Here is a 16535-nt window from a genome sequence, read left to right as displayed (position 1 = left end):
GTAGGTGGGGGATGGGATGGTACGCCCAGCCATCCCCATTTTTTTTATTATTATTATTATTATTTTTTAATTATTTTATTTAATTTAATTAAAATTTTTATTTAGGTGTCTACAACCATCACCTCATAATTTTGAGGGTAATTTGGATAAAAAATTATGAACTTTGTCACCATCGATAAATGTTGATGTTTTCTTTCTACTACTCCATTTAATTGAGAAGTTTCTATACGTAAATGATGATGTACAATTCTATTTGCAAAATAAAACTCCATCAAATTAAATTTATGAGATGGAGGAAAAAAACTTGGCCCAAAAATCCAAGGAGTCCAGTTCGAATGTAGGTCCAAGTCCACCTCCCTTTGATGTCCCTCGTAGGTAAAAGAAACATATAACCCTTTTTGTCCTAACTTCATGAACCCTCTTTAGATTTCAGATAGCAATCTGGCTGACAATCTTCAAGTCATAAAATTTTTGGAGCCTTATCCTATTAATCGTCTCCCTTTCTCTGTCGGTCTGTCTCTTCCCCCTCCTTTATTCTCCCCTCACCAGAAAAACAAGCGCCACCAACAAAACCCAACAATGTAGACCACCACAATGCAAGACACACTCCCTTTCCTCTCCAAAAACAACCCTTTTTCTCCCTCACTCTCCTCCCACCACCACCATAAACACCATGATTTTCCTTCACTTTCTCGCCCCAGAAACCTCCACTTCCCCACTTTTTCTTCCAAAACAATCACTATTCCTCTCCCTCCCAAACCCCCCAAAATCCCAGAAATCCCTTCCATATCCCCACCCCCAAGCTCCCACTCCGACTTCCAAGAAAAAATGCTTTACCTGGACTCCATCGGCCTCGATTTTTTCTCCCTAATCCAACACCACCCTCCCATCATAACCACCTCTCTCAATGATCTAAAATCAACCGTTGATTTCCTCACCTCCTTCAACTTCAGTACGCTCGAGCTACGGCGAATCCTCTCCATGTGTCCTGAAATCCTAACCACCAAACCAACTACCCTGCTCCCAATCTTCACTTTCCTCTTCCGAGAAGCCCGCGTCAACGGCTCTGATTTAAAGAAAGTAATCAACCGACGGCCCAGATTGCTCACATGCAACGTGGAAACCCAGCTGCGTCCCACCCTCTATTTCCTCCAAAACATCGGCATCTCCGAGGTAAAAAAACACACTTCCTTACTCTCTTGCAGCGTGGAAAACAAACTGATTCCTCGTATCGAGTACTTCCAAAAAATGGGATTCTCTTACAGGCAAACCATTTCGATGTTCCGTAGATTTCCTCAACTGTTTAATTACAGTGTTAAGGAAAATTACGAGCCGAAATTGAATTATTTTGTGGTGGAAATGGGGAGAGATTTGAAAGAGCTTAAAGAGTTTCCACAGTATTTTTCGTTTAGCTTGGAGAATAGGATAAAGCCAAGGCACCAATGTTGTATTGAAAAAGGGGTCTGTTTTCCTTTACCTGTTTTGTTAAGGACAAGTGAAGTTGAGTTTCGTAATAGACTGGAGGTTTGTTGTAATTCTTCGTTGCCGTTTAAGGGGTCTCCTTTGTGGTGTACAAAAAATTGTGATATCGAATAGTAGATGATTCAGTATACTGTAAAAAAGAATGAACTGATTATTACTCATCTTTCGTTTTTGTTGTTTTTCTTTCTACGATCATGTGAAAATTTGGTGACTGGAATCTGAATTAATATGGGTTTTATATGGCTCCATTTAGTAGATTGAAATGAAGATGAAAAGCCCTGAGTAAATTCATATTGAGTAGACAAAATGGATGATGACATTTTCTGAATGGTTCATGAGTATTGAAATGGTTCATTAGAGGGCATTATTGGCTTAATTGTTCTCTTAGTTCTGTGAGATCTATGGGACTCAGGGTAATGCTAATTCTATTTGAATATTTGTTGGTTATGAACTTTTCATTTAAGGAACAGAGAGAGTTGGCGTTGGTTGAAATTCCTTCCCACCTCCCTTTTAGTTTCTTCTGTATCCCGTCTGGGGTCCCTTCTTTTCAGAACATTTTTAGATAACATGTTCTCTGTATATTCTGTGGGCTTTGATTGACCAAGGAGATAACAAACTACTTTGATCATTTATATTATGGAGGTTTATAGTACAATTTCTGTCACTTTTCTCCTATGCCGTTCTTAACATTCTTTTTCCATATGCTGTAGTCAAGTCACCTGGAGATGAACTGAGGTGATGTTCAGTTCTCTATGTCAGTAAATGTAAGTCTTGCTTAAGTTCTCCGTGTTACCTGAAATCAAGTTATATCCCTGCTGAATTCTGAGTCAGTTATGATGGCTGGCGTAGGTTTTGGCATGATAATTACCAAGGCATTCGATTATATAATATATATAGTTCAAGTATCAGCAAAGTTGGAACTATGCCTCAGCAAACAACTTTTGTTTTCTTCCATTATGGACTTGAAAGTCCTGTCCTTCCCGTACTGAAGCATCATTTCTCCTGTCATTGGTATCTATGAAATTAAGATGGTTTTATAGTTGTTCATAGCGGCGTTTAGTTGAAGTTGAAAGAATGTGTCAACGTTTGGTCTTTGACCCCTATCTAATTCTTGGTTGGAAGGAGGATGAGAACTGAGATAGTAAAAGAGATAATAATAAGAATAATAAACCTTTGGTGTATTATCCTATTAAGCGAACTTACTTGTGGGCTGTGGCCATGTTGGATTGTTCACTTGCACTTTTAGTGGGCTAATCCATGCCCTTGGACAAATGGCAGAAACAGTTCTCGTACTTTTGCAGTGTCCTCAGCTCATTTTTGAAGGGGATAGTGCAGTAATCCACCTTGTTGTCAGGGCAAGAGACTCATGGACATTGCTAGAGCGTAAGAGGGTTTTCACCTTTAGTCAAAGCATATACAGGGTTGGATGTATTTGTAAAGCTTAAACAAGCTCATTTCTAATACCATCAGTCTGAACAAACTTCTGCAATACTTTTTTCCCTATAGACATGATTAATTGCTTATGAAATTAATAATGCAATAGTTCTGGACATCTTTAATTGCTTCAAGCGCCATGGAACTTGATGCATTATACTCTTGAGAAAATGTTTTAGCATTAAAGAATTATCAGCTACCAACAAAAGCCTAATCCCCTAGTCTCTGGCAATGGGGAGATCCATCCTCAGAGCTTCAAGCTCATGGATCAATGCAATGACCGGAAGACTGGCAAAAGCCGAAGCTACGATAGCCTCCCCTGGCTCACTACTTACAAGAGCCATCAGCATTAAGAATATCGCAGGTTTTGTTGGGCGTTTTCAGTTTTCCCACTTAGTTTTCGATCTAAACAAACCAGTATTTCATACCGATCTGACAGTGGCTGGAAAAGCAGTTTCCTTTGTCCTACTTCCTCACTGCTATGACATTTCAGAAGAATCCAGCCATCATTAACATTCTAAGTTTCCGAGAACATATCACTTATAATTATTGCATTACAAATTTCCAATCACAATTATGAATTTCTACCCTCAAAATTAATCAGTGGAAGACTGGGAGTTGACGCCTCCTTCAAGGAAACTTGCAGTCAAAGAAGTTGCTGATCACGGCCTGATATTTGATGCCACAAGTGCAAGAAGCAATTTTTTAGAAAAACTAACGTCGCCAAAGACATTGAAGATTCAACAAAAAACATATACTTAAAAACTATATAAAGAGACCACTGGCAATAGACAAAAGAATAAAAAAGAATTACCTCATGAAGTAACAAATAAATAATAGTACCATATCTAAGTATCATGGAAAAGAAACAGAACAACAAGGTTATAGGCCATAACCCAGAACGGGGTTTAATGCCCTGAAGCAAAAGCTTGTTCTCAGCTTCATTGTCATTTGTGAGATCCTTGGTCAATGCTGTAACCACCAGCCTCCTCCTGAGATACTCTCTAGTTCCCTACCAGATCCTCCACGATTACCTTCACTTCATCCCCATTACGCCTGATATCCAAAATAAATCTGAGACTGCTATATAATCCAAACAATGTTGCAGCTATACAAAGTCCATTTGCTTTGCTTAAATGCAAAGGCGCAGACATGCAAGCAGCTAGTAAGAAACTGGGTATTGATGCAGCTTGTCCCTTTAGCACTGGTGTTCCGTAGCCTGCAAGGGCCACTCCAGTTTTACAGTAGATGGCAAATTCTTCACTGTTATTCATGAATAGCTTATAGCTATTGGTTGCATAATCAAGCAAGTACTTTGCTCGATGAACAGCCACATCAGCTGAGTCCGAGACTGCCCGAGTACATGTTCCACCGCGTACTTTCACAATAAAGACAGCATTATTAACACCATATTCATACCGGCGCAAGACTCTACCACCTAGGAAGCAGTTGAGGCAAGAGCAGATGATACCATCTCGTTTTGTTTGAGTGCAGGAAGGGCAGGATGGTTGAGATTGTGCTAGCATTGATATGTTCAGGGGAAGATCCAGCAAACTTCCTCTTCCTTCTGAACAACATCTCAATAAATGAATGACTTTGTCATCTCCTACATAGATGCCTGCTTATTCATTTGCACATATACAGAAAAAAAGATCAAATAACTAAGAGTGCTAGTCAACTTTTCAATAGAACCAAAGTTCAGTAGACTGAAATAGCAGTAAAATTAAGGCGCAGAGTTGAGGGTGGAAGGGGGAGATAAGAAGTTAACTAATCCACTTGACAAAATGATCTAAGTTTTATTGCTGCAATCACCAATTAAAGAAATGAAGGCTTCTAGTGAAGGTGGCAATGCATTGGGCTGTTGGAACCAAATCATGGTTCAACAAAGAATTATAGCCATTGCTGACCTTTGAATTAATAAGGATCTGGAATCAACACAATTGTGAAACCTATACATGAATCTTACATTCCAATTTTAGCGAATGTCTCGTAACTACAGGTATGGAAGAATCTGAAGACCAAACATTTTTCCTTGACCCCACATTTTTTATTGAAAACAAAAAAAAAAGATCTCTTAATTCTGGAGTACTAAAAGTGACTGAACATGATTCTATCTAAAAAGCTGAGATCCATACTGGAAACATAAAAAGTGGTAAAGAGCAAAAAGACCATACCATGATCAGCATAGAGAAAGCCTATCCTCCAACAGTAAACATGGTCACCAGGTTTTAGACTCTCCTTATTGATTCTGCATTCATTAAAATAACATCTTTCAATGTTGTCCAAAGAAAATAAAAGCCACGGCAGCAGATATACCTGTGGGTTAGCATCCCCATCTGTTGTTCTTGCTTGGACAATTCTTCCTGGATCCCCCTTTTGTTATACCACCGGCATTTATTGGAAATTATTTGGGATGAGAAATTGATGGATGTCTTCGGGTTGGGCAAAATTATTACTGATCGGGCTGTACTTGAAATACAATCCCAATTTTAGTCTGATCCAACAGATTAAATGTCTAAGATAAGAATGAATGATAGAATTGAATTGATACTACAGTATCCATAACTTTTACTTAGCTTAATGGGCTTAAATTGACTGTCAGCCCACAAAATTTGTTTGCCTTTTTTTTTTTTTTAATTTGGATTTTGTAGAGTGGCTCATGTGATAGGATTAGAGGAAGTATTGCAAATAAGTAAAAAAAAAATACATTGCTGGTCACAGAGAGAAAGAATAGAACAGTTCTTGAAGTATTGAATGTTACGGCAAGTGCAAAGAATAGGCGAGAAACAGAGGAAGAATATTGCTTCCGAAGTTTTTCCTCCTAAAAAGATTCGAGTGGAAAGGACTAGTGAAGTTCCTTCTATTCTTAAAAATCGAGAAGACAAAGTTAATAGAGAAAGAAAAGATGATCACTTTTGGGAAGACGTTCTTCCCAGGCAAGTTGATGAACATCTTCCTAAACCTATTGGATATTATTGGAATTACTTATTCTTTGAAGCACATCCTCATAAAAGACTTTGTATTTCAAGGCAATCAGTTTTGAAGTTCAAGTTTAGGTATGGTGTATCTCTATTTTCCATTCCTAATTTTGGCTCTATTTCTCAATTTGTTCATGATTGAGATGAATAGGTAAATATAGTGCTAAAGAATCTTGCTTATGTTAAAATCTCTCATCTACAAGAGTGCTCGATGTTGTACGAGTCACCTCCAAGTTTAACATCCATAAAGAGAAAAGGATGGATGTATGGTGTTCTATTCTTATAAAGTGGAGCACCTTTTCTCATATTATAATTATAGCATAAGGGGAATTTACTTTCACTTTGAAGGATGTACGTATTCTTTTAGAACTTCTTTGTATGAGGAAAAATAATTTTCATTCTATCAATTTTTTATAAAAATGAGTGTGCTCGGAAATTTGTTTTCATAATCTACTCAAAATCTTCAGCAGAATTTCAAAAGTTGCACGGTTCTCCAATTGGATAAGACTATTTTATAAGAAGTTTAACACCAAGGGAGTTGACAGTAGCCTTCATGAATACCCAAACCATGAGAATGAGCACCACTTTTTTTATCTTATGGTTGGCTTGACATGTATTTCTCGAGTGTCCAAATATGGGATCTCTTCAACAGTCATTCCTTTCTATAATAAAACTTGCCATAAAAATAAGTTTTCCTTTTGCTCCACTATATCTAGAATGTCTGTAGAAAAGGCTAGACTTGTATCAACTCAAGATTGTGGAATCAACTGGGCATCACAAAATCTTAACTTATGTAGATGCTTCCTTAATCCAGATGTGTTTACGAAAAAAAGCTTAGTATTTGCACTCTTGTGTATAATATATATATATATATATATCCTCATATATCTTTTTCTACATATAGCCTTTTATTTATGAATAACTATTGAGCTTGGGCATGACATGGTTAGACTTCAAAAGATAATATTCTTGAAGTGATAAATGTGGCAAAAGAATTCAATCCCAAACCTTGTGTGCAACCTAATAATGGATTTGGTGATCTTAAGATTTATTAAAATTGCCACCCACTATATTTTGGAAGAAAAAGCTCACGAGAAGTTAACCTTTTTGTATGGGTTCATAGTTTCCAATTACCTTCTATGATCAAGAGTGCTAGTCCTAGTGAAGACAAAAACTTACTCCTTATCAAAGTGTATTCACCTTATAAAGTGGCACACTAATTAAGGTATGATTAGCCAGCTCTGTTTAACCCTTCTTCATTTGTCAATTTTTCTTCTTGTGTTTCTTTATTTCTCATGGCAGGACTTTAACTTGATTTAAATAAACTTAAGAGTTGTCTAGCCTTAACTTTTAATAAATATGGTATTCATGCTTCTGGATGGTTTGCTTACTGGAGAAAATATGTAGAGGGATGAAGATATTTTGTTGTGCCACCAGTTAATCCCAATGCTCATCTTCACACCACTTGTGTTAGTAACAATGACATATCCTTGCTCTTGATTCCTCCTAGAAAGAAGAAAGATGTAAATGAAGAAGGAGATAAAGAAAGAATTACAACTCGTGCTGTTCCTTTAGCTTCTATTCGTCAAACAAAAAAGAAACATATGTATCAAAGAGTATGTTTAACTTTTGCTTTTTCTTTGTTTTACCACTATATTCATTTCCTCAATTTTCTCTTCTATTTTTATTTAGAAGGAATCAACTATTTTTGAAACCAGGATTATTCTTGCTCTGTAAGTTGCTTAAGTTACAATTAGTCTTAATACTAAGATTATTCTTGATGTTAAGGTTGTTCCAAATGCTAAAGTTGTTCTTTGTATTAAGGTTATTCTTGATCTTGATGTTGGTCCTAATCTTCATGCTTCTTTTTTTTCAAGGCTAGAGCATAGAGATGTTAATAATGCTTTCGAAACTTATGTAGAACACACTAAGCAAAGTGATATGAAAGTTGACTTCCACAACTTTCAAGTTTCATTTTAGCATGCAAAATATTTAAAGCGTATTTATAGTATAGAGGGGGAGTTTTGGAATACCTGAACTTTTAAGAGCATAGATGTCATTTCTTCCATGATGGAGATCTTAGGTCAAGCTTTGGTGATTATCCATATTTCATGGATGAGTTCTTCACTAGAGAAACTGAAACTGATGTTATAGTTTATAGATGATGTTATAACATTAAATTCAAACTTGAGTGCCTTAGTGATTGTATGTTTATAGTTAGAGCATTTTTTGAAGTAGAGGCTCGCAAGTCTTTGTTGAAAGTTAAGTTAGAAGATGTTGTGGCAAATATGGCTTCACTAAGAAATTGTGAGGTCAAAATGTAAGGAAAATTAGATGCATTTACCAATATTATGAATATTGACTATTCTCAATGAAATCACATAATTGGCTAGGCTTTTTTGCTGTTGCTTTAATTTACTGTTTATTATCTTGTAAGATCACATGAGCTAGCACTTTACTAGTAATATATCTTGTCTCAATTTTTTTTTATTGTTTTTGCAATAATAATGTTATAGTTTTATGCATGTTGCATACTATTCACACTTTACATTGTTGTATGCAGCTAAAAGGGAACTCTCAATTTTACATTATGGAGATTATTTTTAAACATGATGTGAAAGAGAATGTTTTTACTCCACAAAGCTATTTAAGCTAAGGTTTTTCTTGACACTGAAGCTAATCCTAATGTTGAGGTTATTCTTGATGATGAAGTTGTTACTAATGATACTAAAGTTATCCTTTATGTTGACATTATTCCTGGTGCTGATCCTAATCCTCATGTTTTTTCCTCCTTAGTGCTAGAGCATAGAGATGTTAATATTGCTTATGAAACTCATGTAACACATACTGAGCAAAGTGGTATGAAAGTCAACTTCCACAACTTTCAAGTTTCATTGTAGCATATAGAATATTTAGAATGTATTTACAGTATATAAATGAAGTTTTAGAGTACCTACACTTTTAAGAGCATAGATGCCTTTTTTTTTTCTATGATTAAGATCTTAGGTAAAGTTTTAGTGATTGTTCATATTCTATGGATGAGTTTTTCACTAGAGAAACTAAAACTAATATTACAATTTATAGATAATGTTTGTAATGTTGGATTCAACCTTAAGTGCCTCTATGATTGTATGTATAGAGCTAGAGCTTTTTCTAAAGTAGAGGCTAACAAGTCTTTGTTAGAAGGTGAGCTAAAAAAGATATTGAAGCGAAGATGGCTTCACTAAGAAGTCATGAGGTAAAGGTGTAAGGAAAATTAGATAACTTTGCTAATATTAAGAATATTGACTCTTCTTCATGAGATCGCGTAGTTTGCTAAGCTTTCATTATTTCTTTAATTTACTTTTTTTTCTATCTTGTAAGCTCACCCGAACTAGAACTTTGCTATTAATATATCATATATAAATTTTTTTAGCTATTTTTTTTCCAACAACTGCCAATACTAAAAATTCGAACTTCATTATAGAATGTGTAATTCAAGTTTGCTTTTTAAATGCCCAACCCATAGCACCATTTCTTAATGTAAAAATCCATCTTGATGTAGATTTATTGTCATCAATACTAGTTGTCCAAGTAGCATTAGAAAATCCTTCTAAGGTACTAAACAAATCGTCATAACAAATTCCCAAATATTTGATTTTCTTTAAATATCCAAGTACTCTAGTAACAACCTTCTAATGATTTTCTTTAGATTTACTTGCAAACCTAGAAAGTTTACAAACGACTAAGGTTATATCTGATTTGATACAATGTACAACACACATTATGTTGCCTTGGCACTTATGTATACTAATTGTGCCATAACTCTTCCATAATTCTTTGTCAATTTTATACTAGAATAATAAAGAGCATTAAACTCTTTAATTTCCAAATGACTACATTTGTGAAAAATTTTCTCTATGTAATGTGATTGATTCAACAAAATCATATTTTTATCTTTTTTTACTTTAATTCCCAAGATTTTATCAACTTCATTAAGATTTTGGTTTCAACAGTTCTAAACATATTTGTACCAAAGATCAACATATCATCTATATAATGACATATGATTACACCAGTAGTTTGTAAATTTAGAGTAAATGCACTTATTTACATTATTATGTACAAATCCATTTGAAAGTATTGTACTATCAACCCTTTCATGTCATTGCTTTAGAGCTTGTTTAAGTTCATAAAGAGATTTGATTAGTTTGCTAACTTTTCTCTCATTTTCAAGAAGTATAAAACCTTTAGGTTGCTCCATACATATTTCTTCACTTAGATCTTCGTTTAAGAACACAATTTTAACATCCATTTGATATATATCTAATTTATAAATAAACGCTAAAGCTAAAAACACTCTTGTAGATGCTATTCTTGCTACTAGAGCATAAGTATCAAATTAATTAATTTCTTTTTTTTTGTATGAAAACTTTAGCAACTAGTCGAGCTTTAAAAGATTGCACCAAACCATCTGTATTATATTTCTTTCTAAATACCCACTTACAGCTTATGGGTTTTGACTCGGGAGAAAGATCAACCAAATCCAATATTCTATTTAACAAGATTTAATCCATTTCATCATTTATTGATTCTTTCCAAAAAGCTACATTCCTTCAAGATATAGCTTCTTTGAATGTTTTTAGATCATCTTCAACATTTAATAAAATAAGTATCTTTTTATACACTTTGGTTCTATTTTTTTCCATAAGGAACGCTAATGCTAGCGACTAAATGAAATCTGGATTTAAATGCTTCTTTTTCCAATTCTTTGACTTCTTCTAGACTGAATTTGGTATCATCCTTTTTTCTTTTCCTTGATGTACTATGAGAAGTTGTATTGCTTTGGTCATAACTTGGAATTAAGACACTTTGTTCACAATCACATTTATTTTTAAAATTATACAAAAATTTGTTTTCAATAAACTCAACATTTATAAACTCTATAATAACATTTGATTGTAAATTTAAAAACCTATATGCTTTAGAATTTTAGACGTAGCCAACAAAAATGTTTTTCATTGGTTTAGGTGCAAGTTTTGTTTTCATTGCTTTAAGCACATGTTTTGTTCTCTATGGTTCAAGAACTTTATAAAAGGTCAAGCATTCTCACACTTAAAAGATATTTCAAGTTAAGTTTTCTTCCATTCTATAATTCATAATGTTAAATCTTAATACTCTTGGAAGGAATTCTATTAAGTATATGACATGTAGGTAATAAAATTTCACCTCATTATTAATGAGGTAGATGTGTATTCAATGATATAACATTTGTATTGTTAACCAAAGTTCTATTTTTATCTTTCAGTCAATCCATTTTATTTTGGTGTATAAAGAGTACTTGTTTGATGTATCAAACCATGTTCTTTATAAAAATTATCAATTGCTAAGGAAAAATATTTTCCTCCTTTATCACTTTTTAGAATTTTGATTTTTCTACTTTTTTTTTTACTTTCCACAACAGATTTATATTCTTTAAATTTTGAAAAGGCTTTATCTTTTATTTTAATTAAATAGACATAAGTGAACCTAAAATAATCTTCGATGAAAGTTATAAAATATCTCTTGCCTTTTCTATTTAATTGTTCATGTAATTCACATATATCATTATGCATCTAATAATTATGAGTTTCTTTTAACACAACGAAAATGTTTTTTTTTTTTTTGCTTGCATGCATATTTCACATTATCCTAAGTGCTCATGTTTACATGCAATACAACCATTTTTAGACATAAATCTCGTGGAATCAAAATTTAAATGTCCTAGTCTAGCATGCCACAATAAAGAATCAGACTCAACAGTATAAGCAAAAATCATATTTATTTCATCAATGCTGAACTTGTACATGCCATAACAAAAGTATCATTTTCTTATAAATATGCCACCTTTGGTTACTATTACATAATCAAATTCTATTACAACTTTAAATCCTTTCTTTGTAAGCAAACTAGTAGAAACTAAATACTTCAAAATTTCAGGACTATGGAATATATCAAGAAATGTCAATTTCTATCTAGAAGTAAAATTCAACTCGATAGTCTCTTTTAATTCAACTTTGGTTGTAACGTGACTTCCCATTGAAACATTTTTTAGTTTATTAACTTTTATGAAAGTCTTGAACAAGGTTTTATCATTGCATACATGAATTGTAGTACTAAAATCTAGCCATTAATCTTTACTTTTTTAGAAATCAACAGCCATATTCAATTATATTATCATTTTAATATGCTTTGTAAAAACCATGGAACCCAATTCCTTAATAGCCTCTTCTACTATGGTTGCTTTTTTAGGAATTTCAAACCAAAAGTCTTTCCTGCTTTTTTTTACCTGCACTCACAAATCATATGAACTTTCCTTCCACAATGGAAACAATTTATATTTTCTTAGAAAAAAATTGGCTCTTTCAAAGATAAAAAAAGATCCAAAAAAGCCAATCTTCCAAAAAGAGGGAAAACAATATTCCAAAAACAAAAAAAATAAAAAAAAATCTTAAACATTTAACAGCCAAGAACCACAATCCACAATAAAAAAAATGCAAAAAAAAAGAAACGAAAATGAGAGAAATGAGTGAGGGGGATTTTTTTTTTTGGGTTTGGGTTTCTAGGATTATATCTTGATTTTTTGGGTTTATCGGTTGAAGCTTGGAAGGGAAAAGTTTAAGGGTTGTTTGCTGCCGGTTTAGAAGAGAGAGAAAGGGAGAAAGACCAATCGACGACTACCAGTTAAAGGCGAGAGAGAGGGTTGGTCGGGTAACCAGCAGCGTTGCCGATTTTGGGTGGTGGCCGGTGAAAAGGGAAGTTGTTTAGAGAGGGTGGAAGCTTTTAGAGAGAAGGTAGAGAGTTTGGTTTTAGAGAGAGAAGTTGAAAGGAGAAAATGAAGAAAGAGTGAAGAAAAAGCCTTTTTATACTTAGGGTTAGGGCATCAAAATGACGTAGTTTTGGCACTCGGAGGCTGTTGGGCAAGAGACTGGATAGTGGGCCTTGGAGCGAATCACGGGTTAGGCCGGTTATTTGGGCCAGTTTAGCCTAATCAGGTAAAAACTTTAACTTTTTTTATGGAAATGTTGGTGTTTTAGGTAGGCCCATTTTATATGTTTTTAGGAATATTAGGCAGAATTAATTCTAAGTTATTATAGTGTAATGTTCTAAATTTTTTAAATGATATTTTAGACTTAGGGGATTAATACAAATAGAAGAACATAGAAATAATAAAGTATAAAAATAATAATATCTTAGAAAATGTTTAGTTACACAAAGAACTTAATCTTAGGAGAATATTTACTACAAATATATAAGTAACTCTTAAAAATATATAAAAATAAAAAATAAAAATATAAAAAATAAATATAAATAATAATATACCATGACACTAACTACAAGTATAATATGCTGATGATGGGATGATTGCCCGGGATGCGAGAAGTCACAACCTTGGATTAATTTTCCTTAGGTTTGGAATCCAAATTAAGGCTCCACTAGTATGATGGGAGGGCCTCGATTTTGATATTTTGATATTTTTAATTTTTAATTAATAAAAATTATTATACAATAAATTAAAAAATAACAAATAAAAAAATAAAACAATAATGAAATAAAATTAAAAATAAATAAATAATAAAACAATAATAAAAAAATAAAACAATAGATATGGCATACATGAGATAAAAGATGACACATATTTAAGTTGACCAAAGGTAAAAACAAAGATTTGTAAAAATGGTAATACTCATAATAATAAAGAAATAGGTGAATAATTAAAATAGTTAATGATGGAAAATTCAAAGCAATAAATAGTTTGAAATAAAAAAATTAAATATTTTGTAGTATAAAATGCATTTTAATAGATTAATAAAAATTATATAAAGGGAATAAGATAGAAAGTAGAAAGGTAAAATGGAATTAAAATATAGATATATAAAATCAGATGTTAGGCATTAGGTTTGAATAAAAGATTGTTTATAAAAAAAATAAAATAAAATAAAATAAAAATAAAATATAAAATAAGAAAATAAAATAAATAAAATTTTTGTTCACTAAGATAACATAGAATCATAAACAATTTATGAAGTATCAAATTACAAAAAGGAAATATAGAGAAAGAAAATTCATAAGAAATAGCAATGAAAATATAGGAGAAACTTAGAATAAAAAAGGATACAAAAAAATAAAATAAAGGATATAATAATAAAATAATAATAATAATTAAAATAATAATGATAAAAATAGTTAATTTCACAAGCACAACATATATATATTGCCTCATGCATATCATTGCATATAGATATTTTGTCTACGAGTTAAGTCCCGATGATGGGATTTTTCGAAGATCTTGTGAAGGCAAGTTTCTCTCGGAAAGCTCCCTAGGTGAAAGGATGTCCTCGGGTCCCACCAGTATAATGGGAAGGCTCGGGAAATATCTTGAATAAAAAGACTTTTGCTCGTAATAGGTTCATGTTCATGAAAATATTTTTTTTTGAAGAAAAAACGTACGATAACCCCGATGATGAGATTTACTCGTTAAGCTTACGAAGGCGAGTCTTTCGAGTAATTCTTTAGGTGAGAGGATATCTTCGGATCCCACTAGCATGATGGGCGGATTCGGAAAATATCCTCAATAAAAAGTATTCGTTTGGCATTACCTTGATTCTACGCCATGCATTACACATTCGCATCACATGCGCGTCAAATTCGTAAAAATCAAATAAAATATTTTAATAAATAATAATTAAGGGAACATAAAAACAAATCAATGGGTTAGGATAACATATGATTAAATGGTACCGTTCGTGGAACGGACGTCATAGGGGTGTTAATCCTTCCCTGTGCGTAACCGTACTCCCGAACCCAACTTTGACCAAAAAACGTAGACCAGTTCTCATTCTTTCGACGAACTTAAAATTAATTTAGGATTTCATCGATTTGAATCGAGTTAATAGGTGACCAATCACACCTAAATAAAAAAGATTGGTGACGACTCCTAGTTACTCGATTTTCGCCCACGTTTGGCCGTTGGGTTCCCAGACTCGACACGTTACGACAAATAGTTATCTTAGTTAAATACTCCACTTGATTATTGGTGCACGAGAAATCTAAATTGAAGACTAGAGAGATAGGTTCTCTACTTAACTTTAGGGAGTTTAACTTGAAACTTGAAATCAAAGAGTTCCTATTCCTACTTGATATGTCCAAGACATGATGATCCTTTTCCTCTTAAGAGATGTGATTTCTATTCAAATGAGAAAAGGTTAAATCAGAACCTTTTATCAAGGAATCAACTTTTCTACATGGTAGAATTAGAACTTTTCCAACACTTCTTTCAAAGTTATCTAAAGAACCATCAAAGTATAAGTTACAGTATCCTTCTTCCACATTCACAAAATATACTTCTTATTAAATTCACCTATAATAACATCAGGTATTACTTAAAAATAAGACAGGGAATGTTCTGACAAATATGAAAGAGTTTAAGACTTGATAGCTTTTGTTTGAACATGAATTGATATATCAAATTCTTCAAAAAAAAAAGCCATTTTGATATTCTTTCTGATAAAGTTGGCTTAAAAAGTAAGACCTTGAAGGGGCATGACCATGTAACTAGTATGATCTTATGATCCAAAAAGTAATGTCGAAGCTTTTGAGTCGTATATAGTAAAGCAAGATAGTATTTCTCCATTAATGGATAATTCAAGTAATCTACTAAGGTGGTACACATGTTTTTTCTTCCCTATCCACTTCTTATACAAGTAAAGCACCTAGTGTGTGTGGAGTTGAAGTCGGATACAACATTATTGGCTCTCCTTTGATTGGCATGGTCATTGTTACTATAAAAATGAGAATTTTCTTGATCTTCTCAAATGTTTGTTGTTGCACTTCAACCTATATGAATGAAGGACCTTTCTTAAGTACGATTTGGAAAGACACAATGATTTCTCATAAAGTTGGAATTAGCCTCATAATATAAAAGACTTTTCCCAATAAACTTTCAAGTTGTTTTTGATTCACTGGATATAACATAGATTGAATAGCCTTTTACTTTCACAAGATCAACATTTATACATTTTCTTTGAACTACAAAACCCAAGAACTTCCTAATCATTACTCCAAGATTCATGAGGAGGTTGTACTTCCTACACCACTCAAATACTCTTATCAAGTCCTTGAGATGATCAAAAGCTATTTTAATACTTCACCATTATACTAATCTACATAATCTTTATGCATTCATGCGTATGGAAGATTGTTGTCATGGCATGTTGATAGGTTACACTGGCATTCTTTAATACAAATGGCATTATAGTATATTAGAAATTAACAAATTAAGTTGTGAAAACTATTTTCTCCATATCACCCAATGCCATTTTTATTTAGTTATATCCATTGAACTTATCCATGAAGGTGAACATCTTGTAACCAATTGTAGCGTCCACCAAGGTATCAATATTTGTAAGAGGAAAATCATTTTTTAGGCATGCCTTATTCAAATCTCTAAAATCTACACACACCAGAATTGTTCCATGTTTTTTTCACAATAACTACATTTACTAGCCAAATAAGATAGTATATAGGTTTATGGATCCAACCTTAAGAAGTTTTTTATCTCCTAATCTATTTGACTTTTTATTTCATGGGAAAATATTCAAGCATATTGTTGTAGTGGCTTAC

The 16535-nt window shown here is 32.9% G+C and overlaps 2 protein-coding genes across 2 annotated transcripts; one reads left to right on the top strand and one right to left on the bottom strand.

Annotated features, from left to right (window-relative positions):
- LOC18598369 (transcription termination factor MTEF1, chloroplastic) lies at positions 417-1722 on the top strand. The gene has a single exon (XM_007027867.2). The coding sequence runs from the start codon at positions 595-597 to the stop codon at positions 1594-1596; it is 1002 nt and encodes a 333-aa protein (XP_007027929.2). The 5' UTR covers positions 417-594; the 3' UTR covers positions 1597-1722.
- On the bottom strand, positions 3705-5357 carry LOC18598368. Its single transcript, XM_018121241.1, has 3 exons — positions 5233-5357; positions 5091-5164; positions 3705-4534 (listed from the first exon to the last, which is right to left on the bottom strand). Exons 1-3 carry the CDS (start codon positions 5250-5252, stop codon positions 3921-3923), a joined length of 708 nt encoding a protein of 235 aa, XP_017976730.1. The 5' UTR covers positions 5253-5357; the 3' UTR covers positions 3705-3920.

This window comes from Theobroma cacao, chromosome 5 (assembly GCF_000208745.1).
Source record: "Theobroma cacao cultivar B97-61/B2 chromosome 5, Criollo_cocoa_genome_V2, whole genome shotgun sequence".
Classification (NCBI taxonomy): domain Eukaryota; kingdom Viridiplantae; phylum Streptophyta; class Magnoliopsida; order Malvales; family Malvaceae; genus Theobroma; species Theobroma cacao.
The sequence above is the reverse complement of the archived record's forward strand: the minus strand, read 5'-3'. Positions and strand labels throughout refer to the sequence as shown.

Coding starts and splice junctions, on each gene's coding strand:
- LOC18598369 (XM_007027867.2), top strand. CDS start 595: ATGCAAGACACACTCCCTTTCCTCTCCAAAAACAACCCTTTTTCTCCC.
- LOC18598368 (XM_018121241.1), bottom strand. CDS start 5,252: ATGGGGATGCTAACCCACAG. Junction 5,165..5,232: donor ATGGGGATGCTAACCCACAG/GTATATCTGCTG, acceptor TAATGAATGCAG/AATCAATAAGGAGAGTCTAA. Junction 4,535..5,090: donor CTTTCTCTATGCTGATCATG/GTATGGTCTTTT, acceptor ATGAATAAGCAG/GCATCTATGTAGGAGATGAC.